The sequence below is a fragment of the Trichomycterus rosablanca genome, chromosome 1, assembly GCF_030014385.1.
Source record: "Trichomycterus rosablanca isolate fTriRos1 chromosome 1, fTriRos1.hap1, whole genome shotgun sequence".
Classification (NCBI taxonomy): Eukaryota; Metazoa; Chordata; class Actinopteri; order Siluriformes; family Trichomycteridae; genus Trichomycterus; species Trichomycterus rosablanca.
In genome coordinates this window covers 72,432,519-72,445,626 of record NC_085988.1, presented here as the reverse complement: position 1 = coordinate 72,445,626, position 13,108 = coordinate 72,432,519, and the positions used below count along the sequence as shown (strand labels likewise).

The 13,108-nt window shown below is 37.9% G+C and overlaps 1 protein-coding gene across 1 annotated transcript in view; it reads right to left on the bottom strand.

Moving 5' to 3' along the window:
* Positions 1-7,151: 7,151 nt before the first annotated feature.
* tfec (transcription factor EC) overlaps positions 7,152-13,108 on the bottom strand; it is a 48,673-nt gene continuing 42,716 nt past the window's right edge. Inside the window, exons 5-8 of the mRNA XM_063006371.1 lie at positions 12,171-12,227; positions 12,002-12,077; positions 10,431-10,578; positions 7,152-8,107 (exon numbers count right to left, since the gene is read on the bottom strand). Coding sequence (XP_062862441.1) covers positions 7,658-8,107; positions 10,431-10,578; positions 12,002-12,077; positions 12,171-12,227 — 731 coding nt within the window. The 3' untranslated portion in view covers positions 7,152-7,657. The remainder of the gene's footprint in view (positions 8,108-10,430; positions 10,579-12,001; positions 12,078-12,170; positions 12,228-13,108) is intronic.

The following is a 13,108-nucleotide window of genomic DNA, read 5'->3' as shown; positions in this document are numbered from 1 at the left end:
AGAACAGGGTGAAAGCAGGCCAAAAATTTATGTAGAGAAATAGATTGACTACAGTCAGTAATTGTAAAACTTCAAAGTGCTTCTATATGGTAAGTGGAGCTGATAAAATGGACAGTGAGTGTAGAAACCAGGAGGTGGTTTTAATGTTATGGCTGATCTGTGTATAAGCTAGGCTCAAAACATTAGTTTGCTTTATTTATTCAAAAGGTCATGCAGGGTCAAAAGGAGTTAAATGGGCATCTTGGGGCAGAGCCCTGGAAAGGCACTAGTGCTCCAAAATTTACCCTACAGTCCCCAGGTTTATGAGATAAGCTCTTTCCTCATGACAGTAAAAACTGGAGATGTCATACACTGATATTTACCTGTGTGCTTAAAGAATTATTATTTAATGATGATATAAGGTATAATCAGATGGTTTACTGTTTTACTTGGTCATATTATCAAATATAAACTAGGAGTTTTTAAATCATTTTTGTAATCTGTAAGTCTTTTTCTTTAATAATTTTAGTTAAAATAAAATTAAAGATTTTTTTAGTTTAGTGATTATAAACTGGGATTTATTGTGTAATAAATTAAATTTCTGTCTATTCACACTAACCTGTAAATATCTGCATAAATGATTATGCACTTGTGCATATGCATGACTGAGCTGAAGATGGAAATGTCCTCTGTCTGACTCCAACAGAGGACATTTACAGGATTTGCTTGAGATCCCTTTTAAATTAGCATTAAAGAAACCTCTTGGCTAGATGATGCCATGCTGGTCCCCCTGTATCCACGTACACATGTGTGCGTAGGTGTATGTGTGTGTGTTTGTATATGTGTGTGTGTGTGTGTGTGTGCATGCACACTGTGAAACCATTTCATCCTAATGACACCCTTTCTTCTCCTTAGCCATATTTGTCATCTCACGTCCTGTCCCACGTCCTGTGATTTAAAACACACACCCTTCAGCCTGTCTTTATTGTACAGTCCAGCACAGCCCAAAACACCTTTCGTCCCCCCTCCATCTCCATCCCACCTCCATATGTAGCACATCTGGAAGTGTACACTCAAATAATTGGAAGTCAATTTGTTTGAAGTTATGTTTTTGGCATCTGGTTGGATTTAATCTAACTGTCTGGAAATCGCATCGGTGGCTTTTATAGCACTTGGCCCAGCTGGAGCGTTTTCATCTCTTTGTGTTCCGTTGTTAATATGCAGTTCTGTGGCCAGTGACGTTGGTCTTACTAAGGTACTGCTGGGGTGCGGTCACCATAAACGCAGAATAGATTCAGAACCTCAGAGGATGCTGGGATAGCTTGGTAAAGCTGAAAGAGGCAAACCCTGGGTCATGATAGACGCTCACTCGTTATTAACCCGTTATTCATTACTATTATGAGATCTAAAAGGAACCAAACAAAAAAGGAAAACAATAATAATTAAAACTGTAAAACTCTCCTGCATGGCTGATTCTAGTTTTATCAATTGGTATTTGGGTTATAAAAGTTACATATTTATTAAACTCAGAGACTTTTGGGGTAAAATAACAACAATAACAACAACAGCCATAATGACAATAATAATTATTATTAAACTATTAAAGGTTGATGGTCAAGTAACCCCAGCTTATTTAATTAATTCATTTATTTATTCTTTTATTGCCTTTATCCTGGTGCACAGTGCATATATATATATATATATATATATATATATATATATATATACACACCAATCAGCCATAACATTAAAACCACCTCCTTGTTTCTACACTCACTGTCCATTTTATCAGCTCCAATTACCATATAGAAGCACTTTGTAGTTCTACAATTACTGACTGTAGTTCATCTGTTTCTCTGCATGCTTTGTTAGCCCCCTTTCATGCTGTTCTTCAATGGTCAGACCACCACAGAGCAGGTATTATTTAGGTGGTGGATCATTCTCAGCACTGCAGTGACACTGACATGGTGGTGGTGTGTTGGTGTGTGTTGTGCTGGTGTGAGTGGATCAGACACAGCAATGCTGATTGAGTTTTTAAACACCTCACTGTCCCTGCTGGACTGAGAATAGTCCACCAACCAAAAATATCCAGCCAACAGCGCCCCGTGGGCAGCATCCTGTGACCACTGATGAAGGTGACCAACTCAAACAGCAGCAATAGATGAGCGATCGTCTCTGACTTTACATCTACAAGGTGGACCAACTAGGTAGGAGTGTCTAATAGAGTGGACAGTGAGAGGACACGATATTTAAAAACTCCAGCAGCACTGCTGTGTCTGATCCACTCATACCAGCACAACACACACTAACACACCACCACCATGTCAGTGTCACTGCAGTGCTGAGAATGATCCACCACTTAAATAATACCTGCTCTGTGGTGGTCCTGTGGGGGTCCTGACCATTGAAGAACAGCATGAAAGCAGGCTAACAAAGCATGCAGAGAAACAGATGGTCTACAGTCAGTAATTGTAGAACTATAAAGTGCTTCTATATGGTAAGTGGAGCTGATATGACAAAGATTATTAAATAATTATTTTAATAATTATTTTAATTGCAATTACACACACTAAAGAGGATTATTTTGCACATATTTTTTATAGTTTGAATTATCTGTGGTTAGCCACTTAAAACTAAGTAAATAGGTGATTAACTGATGCTGTGCCATGAATTATGCCCTGTAAAGAAGGTATACCTAAATAACTCCTTGTCCTTTTGGATGACTCGTAATTTCAAATTTATAACGACAGTAATTTAGGATAAAGCAGCTACTAATAATTAATACTGAATTCCTGTTCATGGGTACTTTAAACTAGAAATCCAGCATGTGATGCTACAAAACCAGTCTGTGTTCTGGCCTGTAATGTAATATCACTTACAGGTTGTAAATTATTTATTGTTGTTAGATGCATCTAATGTCCATTCAATATTGTCTTACAAGTTATTGTTCAGATATCAATTATGCAATAATTTATATGGAGCTGGTTCTCTGTAATCAGAAGACTAGGGTGTGTGTGTGTGTGTGTGTGTGTGTGTGTGTGTTGTGTGTGTGTGTGTGTGTGTGTGTGTGTGTGTGTGTGTGTGTGTGTGTGTGTGTGTGTGTGTGTGTGTGTGTGTGTGTGTGAGAGCGAGAGAGAGAGAGAGAGAGAGAGAGAGAGAGAGAGAGAGAGAGAGAGAGAGAGCAAATGCACTAATGAACTTACTATAAATACTTATAAAGTTGCCAGTGGCAACTCCTCCTTGTGCAAGCCATGTAGGCTTGTTGGTGCTTGCTAGGATGCTAACATTCCTTAAGTAGTTCTCTTCACATTAACAGACACTAATAAAGCTTTCAATTCAGTCTGGGGTAGAACGTGGCTTCACTAAACACCGCTTTGCTTTTGTGTTTAATAATAATAATAATAATAATAATAGTAGTGATACTAATAATAAAGTGCGGCACGGTGGCTTAGTGGGTAGCACTCTCGGTTCACAGCAAGAAGGCCCTGGGTTCGATTCCCAGGTGGGGCGGTCTGGGTCCTTTCTGTGTGGAGTTTGCATGTTCTCCCTGTGTCTGCGTGGGTCTACTCCGGGTGCTCCGGTTTCCTCCCACAGTCCAAAGACATGCAAGTGAGGTGAATTGGAGATACTAAATTGTCCATGACTGTGTTGGATATAACCTTGTGTAATGAGTAACTACCGTTCCTGTCATGATTGTAACCAAAGTGTAAAACATGACGTTAAAATCCTAATAAATAAACAAACAAATAATAAAGTAAGTGATGTAAATGGGTAAAATATATAAACTGCTTTTGATATTTCGCGTATTTTTCATTCGCACAGTTCATTTGACTGAATAAATCAGATGGGCTGGAGAATAAAAAAAGGACACAGTGTATTATCCCCATCTACTGGTGATGTAGGGAGTGACTAGAATATATAAGCCATTTCTGAAATACCCCGTGAGATCTTTTAAATACACTGTGGATTTTATATTTTAGCACATCTTTTTATTATTAGCTTTTTTATTTTATCTGTTTGATAGTCCTGCTTAGACATTGTAACATTTGAAACCTGCTGATGCTGTTTTAACTAGGGATGTAACGATACACTCTACCCAAGTTGCGATACGATTCACGGTACTGGATTCACAATACGATTTTTTCCCAATTTTTTTTAAACAAAATGAAATTATAGACAAATTTTGACAGTTTCCTTTTATTATTTTTCTTAAAAAAAAAAAAAAAAAAAGGAAAGGAAAATACTGTATTTGTGCTTATCTTTTATTTATCTAAATATGAATGCCCTTTTATTTCTGAGGTAGGTACAAACTATGCCAAATAATGCTTACTGTGTAAAAAAAAACAAATGAAATTTTAAAATAAATCCAACGTTATATAAATAAATAAATAATACAAATATAGAAAGTATCCTCACATAAATAAATTTGGCTGGAAAATCCCCTACCTGGCAACTTTGTGAAGTGCCGTCAACCAGGAGAGGTGAATATCGCCAGTGCCCTCTGCTGTTTAAAGTAAATATCGATTCATATTAAATGAATAACCGATTCGAATCGTGGCACATGTGCACCAATTTTAACTGTCTTGTGGTGCATCATTACATCCCTAGTATTAACTAAAGTTTCTCTTCGGTTGCCTCACATTAATTTGAAGCCGTGAATATATTGTTGGATGCTTTTCTTTTTCATCTGTTCCCTCGTTTAGCAGACATTGGTGAAGCTGATCAGGAATGACACCTGTTTAAAACGTTAAATTAGTTCAATACAGTAAATACGTTCTTGTGTTGAAACTAATTTAATTTAATTTAATCAAATAATTAGTTAGTTAATAATTAGTTTAATCATTTCTATTTCTATTTCAAATATATTTTTTTGTCTCATTTGTCTATTTTGTAGCTAATGTGGCTGAGCAGTCACTAAAGCATTTCACTGCCAGTTGTACTGTGTATGACTCTGTGTGTGATTTGATTTTTGATTTGAGTAGTTTTTAATGTGATTTTCTTAGTGACTGTATCAAACCAAGACTGGAACACAATGTTTCCTTACTTACTGCACTTTTGAACGCTGCATTTGGTATTACAGTTAGGCACAGCAATCAAGTGGAATCGATAAAAACTGTTTGCAGATGCAAAAGTCTTCAGTAAGCGGATCCGCAGAAACAGAATTAATAAGACTTCATTCATTAAAATTGTTTTAATAAGATGCCTATACTGTATTTTTCTTTTGATGAAAATCCATATTTATATTTTGTAACTGCGTTTGCCAATTACTCACTCAGCACACTGAGGAAACAGAATCTTCTTTTGATAATGATACGCTGGTTCAATCAACACAAGGCATGCTAAAGCTTTCAACTTGATTAGTAATAATATTGCAAAACATTCATTTATTTAGATTTTAATGAGCTCATGGCTGTCTCTGAAATACACTGACATGTTTTCTCTTTAGAGTTCAGTCTCTAATTAATGCATTTCTTCTTTTTAAATGTCCTAAAAACTAAAAACCAGCTAATGAAATGTTTTTCGAAAAGGCTCAATCACAAGTTTATCCAAAACAAACTTTAAACACACACGACTGACTGGTATTGATTATGGTTTATGTTGAATAAAAAGAGGAAAGCATGTGGTTTTTAAGGGGAAGTGTACTGATTTGGCCCAACAACTTGCTCATCAGTCCTCTAACCCCAACTCAGCACTGTGAAGGAGTGCAGCTGTGTTGCCAGGGCCATTCGGTTTGTATGTAATTATGGGTATTTTGTGTGTCATTAGTGGCCTGCGGCAAGGAGTCATCCTCATCAGAACGTCACTTAAAAACACCAAACCTCTTAGCTGCTGGATCTTCAGACAGGCCAGGACCTCATCAGTCCCACAGCACTGCAGAGGAGCTACAAACCACAATCAGAGCTCTGGGTGAGTGAGTGAGTGTGCAAGCATGCTGTAAAGGTGTTTTGATATTTGTACATTTGTATCTTTTAGAACTAGATCCAATGAACAATGTATACAAATATGAATAAGCAAGGGTGATCTGATACTATACAGTATGATCAAAACAAAATCATGATGCTGTTATGTATATGTATACAGTTGATTTAAATTAAGTATCAGCTGAATGATGCAGCAAATAAACAAAGAAAATAAATGATGTAAAATTTAGAGTAGCAGGATATTTTATTAGTACTACAATGTCACAATTATTCAACTATTACATAATATTGCACATCTTAAAACTTACTGCTAACTTACTGCTACAGTGACCTACAGTTGGTTTACAACATGATTGAACCACTGGAAACTTACTAACCACTTTAAATTAGCTTCAGATGTGATTTGTTATACACTGATCAGCCATAACATTAAAACCACCTCGTTTCTACACTCACGGTCCATTTTATCAGCTCCACTTACCATATAGAAGCACTTTGTAGTTCTACAATTACAGATTGTAGTCCATCTGTGTCTCTACATACTTTTTTAGCCTGCTTACCACATTTCAACCAGTGGACTCCAGCAAAGTTCTAGACACATCTCAAGGATAACTACAGCAAACGTATCACAATTTGTACCTGATCACAATTTGGAGTGCCAATAACAGTGAATATTTTTTTTAAATGTCTATAAAACTAAAAAAAATGTGTTTTTACTTTGTCATTATAAATGATTGAGTGATTGATTGGTAAAAATAGCAAATATATTTATTTAAAATCAAATCCACAACAGAAGTGTGCAAAAAGTCCACATTTTTTACTGTAATTATTTACAGTGTGTAGCAGTTTGAAAGGTGTAAACAGAAAGAGTGATTTAAGTCAAGCATATTGTAAAGGAATGAAGTATGGGTTTATTTTAGTAAATCAACTAGATATTAAGTTAATTCTCCAGTATCTAGTGAATTAAATCAGTATCGTTTCTGAAATATCAGTAGATTTCAGAAGAGAGCTGATTGTGTAATGTACTGGACTAGCAATTAAAAGGTCCCTGGTTCAAGCCCCACTGCGGCCAGGTTGCCACTGTTGGGCCCTTGAGCAAGGCCTTAACCCTCAATTGTTCGACTTGTAAATGTCGAATTGTAAATGAAAATTGTCACTTTGGATAAAAGTGTCTGCTAAATGCTGCAAATAAATAAATACATTGCATGGCTGTTATTTTAGAATAAGTAAAAAAAATAAAAGCAGACTTGGTTTATCAAAAAGGGGTTTATTGTGTTTTGTCCACCCGCAAAGTGTTAGATTGTCATAAAATCTGTAACAAAGGGATTAAGACATATAAATACATAAACAGATATCTTCCTTTAAAAATACAAAACATAAAAAGTCATGTTAGTTTTATTGCTAGTATAATTTGCATTGCTTCCTTTTTAACGGGGTTATAAAGCTAACCGGTTTTGAATAAGGCATGACAAAGGAAAAAAATCCTCTTTACTTCTTCTCTTACTGCTCCTTATAAACAATGCCATTAAGTTACAGTTCAGAAAAATAGTATACAAAAGTAGTTTTGTCATCCAGTGTTATAAGTATATGTAAAAGCTGTCCATTAGTCGCAGCAGGCTGTACAGTAGATAAGTATCAAAAGTTCAGTCTATTCCAGTGTATGCATCTCCACAGAGGGTCAGTTACAACCTCACAGTAAGGTTTTGTACTTTTTCCTCTAAAGAACACAGTGATCCAGACTGGGCACAGGTCCGGGGTCAGAGATCATCTCCATCGTCTGTGCTGAAGCTGCTTCTGCGGCTGCTCTCCTTGGATGCGTTGGGTGAAGCGGCTGACAGCAGTGGGTCAGTGCCGAATGGAGACAGCGCATCCTCCATGAAGAGCTCGTCCAGTCGCTGTTCCTCTTTTAATGTTGCGCTGAAAAAGTCTGTGAAGTGAGAAAGCGGATCTGAGAAGGTAGTAGACAAGGGATTGGGCTGTTCTCCAGAGGTGCTTCTGTTTCCTCCTGCAGTGTGGAGCACAGGTAAGGAGTTCCTCAGGTAATTTGGGCCATTAAGCTCCTCCTGTGGGTATAAAGGATTCTGGGGTCCAGGAGTTGCAGGAGGTGCAGGAGTTGGCGGTTGCTGCTGTTTGATGAGGTGAGTTGAAAGTTCCACTGATCCTAAAGAGCTGGGCAGACCATGAGCCCGGGCCTGAATCTCCAGTTCCTTTAAAAAACAGTTACAAAAGGATTAGTTATTAGCCCCTTTTAAATATAAACTTTTAAACAGCATTTTAGTGGCAATTTTGGAAACATGTACAGTAGCTCTTTGGAAAGGGGTCCAGGATGAGATGTGGCACAATTAGGGTTAAACATTAATCACTTTCACAAATTCACTTTCACATAACTTTCACTCCTATGTATTAGGGGTTACATGTTAACTTAAGGTTTGGAACCCCAGGAAGGTTCTATATACCAGATCTGCTACGATTAAGAGCAAGATTGTTGTCGATTGAGGTTTAATTTTAGGACTGTTGGAAAACCACAACTGGATATAAGAAAGCATTCTAAACCTATGCTACATAAATTGTACTATATGTAATTGTATTGTAATTTATTTATTTATTTTTATACATGCATTTTCTCCCCATTTTCCTCCCGACTTAGCGCATTTAATGTGTCTTGCGCTGCTGAGGGATACCCGATTGCATTCAAGGAGAGCACGTCGCTGTACACTCCTTTTCCGACACATGCACAGCCCTCCTCTTCTCGCCTTTGCATTCTGCACAAGCGTCTCTTCCGCCAATCAGGGTCTTTACACAGCGTATGAAGACCCACCCACACATAGTTCAGCCCCCATCCTGCAGATACGGTGGCCAATTATTATCTGCTGCAGGCACTGTCAATTATGCCTGCCAGATGGCGCCCAGCCAAACGGTGGCAACACCGAGTTTCGAACCAAGGAGTTCAGAATCTCGTTCTGGTGTGCTAGCGGAATATCCCGCTGCACCACCTGGGCACCTAATTGTGTTGTAATTTAGAACAAATTCTGTTAGTGTCTTTTAAGGATCAGTCCTGAAAGTTTTTGATGGATGTAAATAAAACAGTGCTCTAAATGGGTCTTTCTCTTTTTTAACTTTTACCAGTCCTTTGGGGGTGATGAAAAATATATAAACTTCAGCTGCCAATAAAAGTCAATTACACTACATGGAAAAAATAAATCAGTCAGGTAGTCCTACCATCCTTGGATGAGTAAAACAGCTATAATGTACACTGACCAGACATAACATTATGACCACTGACGGGTGAAGTGAATAACACTGATTATTTATTCATTACGGCACCTGTTAGTGGGTGGGATATATATTGGGCAGCAAGTGAACATTTTGTCCTCAAAGTTAATGTGTTAGAAGCAGGAAAAATGAGCAAGCAGAAGGATTTGAGCAAGTTTGACAAGAGCCAAATTGTGATGGCTAGACGACTGGGTCAGAGCATCTCCAAAACTGCAGCTCTTGTGGGGTGTTCCCGGTCTGCAGTGGTCAGTATCTATCAAAATGGGTCCAAACTGTTGTTGTTATCTCTTTTTAATGGGGTCCAAGTATTAATTAGAAGGGTCAGACCCCCACCCCCTGTAATTTGAACCATGCCAGTACTTTTATATACATGGATGCTGTTGCACAAACCATATGTTTTCTTTTTTCTTATATTTTACGTATTTTGATTTGCTTTTATCTCTTCAAAATAATTCACCATCTTTAATTCAGACACATTTGTCCTTACTTTACTGTCCCACCTACTCTTCACTACAATCAGACTACACTCCAGGAGGGCCTTTCAGGCAAGGAATACACTTTCAGTCAGACAGACAGCCAGACCAAATCAGAATTATTTTTACTTTATACACGCTCACTGCATAGTGTGTAATATAATCATATCATATGTGCACTACTGTACCTGTTAAGTACAAAGTCATGCAAGACTTTCAAGCAAGAGTAAATAAATGAAATAAATAGGATAAAAATACAATGTGACACTAATTAAAAGAGCAGTATATTTAAAAATAAACCTCAGATAATTTAGCAGACAAAAGGCCCTACCACCCACCTGTCGTGGTATCCAATACTTAAATATTGGGGTTATTAAAGTAAATATTAATTGGTTTAATAAACAGTGCTATTTAAAAAATAAATTCACAGTCAGTACTAAGACTCAGATGAAGAATCTGTGATCATTTGTTAAAAAAGTCTGTTGATTACTTTGCAGGCTAATTGTAAGGTGTATGTGTGGAAAAACTCGTAATGTTACTGCTGATGTCAATACTGATAGATTGTAATTCATAATTTTATAGGAGGGAGGAAAGAAGTTCTGACTTCCTGTGTCATTAAGCCTTCTAATTTAATTCTCACTATTTATTAATCAGGCAGTTTCTTTCAACTAGACGTATTTTATTGAAAGAAAGGGAAAGCTCATTTAAAAAGAGATGTCAAGAATGAGGTCTGGGACATACGAGTCTTCCCTACATTCATTTTCCTCTATTTGTCTTTCCGTACCTGGATCCTGAGCAGCAGTTTCCTGTTGGCCTGCTCTAGCTTCTTCTGGCGGCTCTCCAACTCTCGCGTCTGCTGCTGCTCTTTCTGCAGCCACTTAATGTACTCCACCGAGGCCTTCAGGATGGTCCCTTTGTTCCAGCGCATATCACTGCCAGAGAACAGAAAAGATAACCTTTTTCACACATACCTCACGTCAGCAGAAGCTCAGGAAAAATACCCTCACAAAGCACCTCCTTTTAAAGCACTAAGAAATGGTGATTTACATGGCCAATTCTTCATCTTAGACATTATGTTGCCTGTAAATGGAAATTTTAATAGAATAGTTAAGTGTGTCTGCAGAAAGTCCATGCCATGGCTCTTCTGTTGTAAAATTAATCCACAAGTAAAAATAGGTAAGGCCGGGTAAAGGTGAAAAAAAAAGAACTTTGGAAGCTAAAGCAAAGTGCTGCCATTGCTGATTATATTACTTATAAAAGGAAGGAAGTGTTGTAAAATGGGCTTTCACTTTGGAACAGACGTTGATCTGATCAATGCTAATAATTCTTTACTGTATGTTAATAACACAGTGACAAAGGTAATTTTCTATATAAATTCTGAAAAGTTCAATTAGGCTAGGACATTAGGAACTGTAAGCCAGAGATTCAGTAGTGCTTAAACTTTTGATTGAAATGGCCTGCTTTGCCTTTAACCCCATTTTTATTATTCAAATAGGGCTGTGCACTAAATTACTGATGTTAATGCATATTGATGTGGATGAAGATAACTTTTTAGTTATTAGTTTTAAAAGGCTTTTTTGTTTTTTCAGCATCATTTTAACTAATTTTGACGGACGCTGGTCAGGATGTCTCGAGAAGAGACAGTTTTGCATACTGACTTAATGACTGATCTTTATTATTACAATAAGTAACATTAAAATACACTAAACAGCAGTTTACATCTAAAATTAGCAATCCACCAGTTAAAAAGTGTGGTAAAAAATAGTGGTAATGTATTGGGACAGAATCCTATTTTTACATCTGTGGTATGATTCATTTCACACAGTAATTAAATTCTCTCACTTATTAACTTTCTTAACCGCGTATCCAATTAGGGTTGTGTGTGTGTGGGGGGGGGGGAGCCTATCCCAGCTTTTCAATGGGCGCAAGGCACACAGTAACACCCTGGATGAGGCGCCAGTCCATCGCACGGCAGACACACACACACACATACATCCACATACCTATAGGGCAATTCAGTGTATCCAATTAATCTGACTGCACGTCTTTGAACTGTCGGAGGAAACCGGAGCTCCCGAAGGAAACCCATGTAGACACAGGGAGAACATGCAAACTCTGCACAGAAAGGACCCGGACCGCCCCGCCTGGGGATCGAACCCAGGACCTTCTTGCTGTGAGGCGACAGTGCTACCCACCGTGCCGCCCAGTAGTTAAATTAATTAAAATAAAATAAAAACCTTATTACCCCTGCCCTTTTCACATGTTTGATATTTGGCTAGTGTAGCAAGTTGCCAAAAATATATATTACATATTTATTTTTAATATAGAAGTAAATATGATGAAGCTGTCTCTTACGGGTCATTGGACTTTGGTATTAGAGTTCCAAGCTCTTTGATTCTGTAGTTAATGTTGTATCTTCGCCTTCTTTCAACTGCCAAATAGATAAATAAAGGTTATAGAACACGGTACATACCATACTATAAACGAAAAAAGTCCTGTAGATTTTAACATTAAGAAATCTTACTTAGATTGTGGCTGTCTTTCTTCTGTCTCTCTTTTGCTAAGACTCTGGTGTTGTGTTCTGTGGAAATAAAAGAAGGGGCAGTGGTTAAGAAAATAGGACAGCGCCCATTGCATGAGGTTACAGGTATGTTAATAAAGTGTGACAATTTGTAGATGGCTTATATACTTAATATACAAACTATATATGTATACTTTGTAGTTCTACAATTACTGACTGTAGTCCATTAGTTTCTCTACATACTTCTTTAGCCTGCTTTCACCCTGCAATGGTCAGGACCCCCACAGGACCACTACAGAGCAGGTATTATTTGGGTGGTGGATCATTCTCAGCACTGCAGTGACAATGACATGGTGGTGGTGTGTTAGTGTGTGTTGTGCTGTTATGAGTGGATCAGACACAGCAATGCTGATGGAGTTTTTAAACACCTCACTGTCATTGCTGGACTAAGAATAGTCCACCAACCAAAAATATATCCAGCCAACAGCGCCCCATGGGCAGCGTCCTGTGACCACTGATGTAGGTCTAGAAGATGACCAACTCAAACAGCAGTAATAGATGAACGATCGTCTCTGACTTTACTTCTACAAGGTGGACCAACTAGGTAGGAGTGTTTAATAGAGTGGACAGTGAGTGGACACGGTATTTAAAAACTCCATCAGCATTGCTGTGTCTAATCCACTGATCCACCAGCACAACACACAACCACCATGTCAGTGTCACTGCAGTGCTGAGAATGATCCACCATCTAAATAATACCTGCTCTGTGGTGGTCCTGTGGGGGTCCTGACCATTGAAGAACAGGGTGAAAGCAGGCTAAAACAGCATGTAGAGAAACAGATGGACTACAGTCAGTAATTGTAGAACTACAAAGTGCTTCTGTATGGTAAGTGGAGCTGATAAAATGGACAGTGAGTGTAGAAACAAGGGGGCGGTTTTAA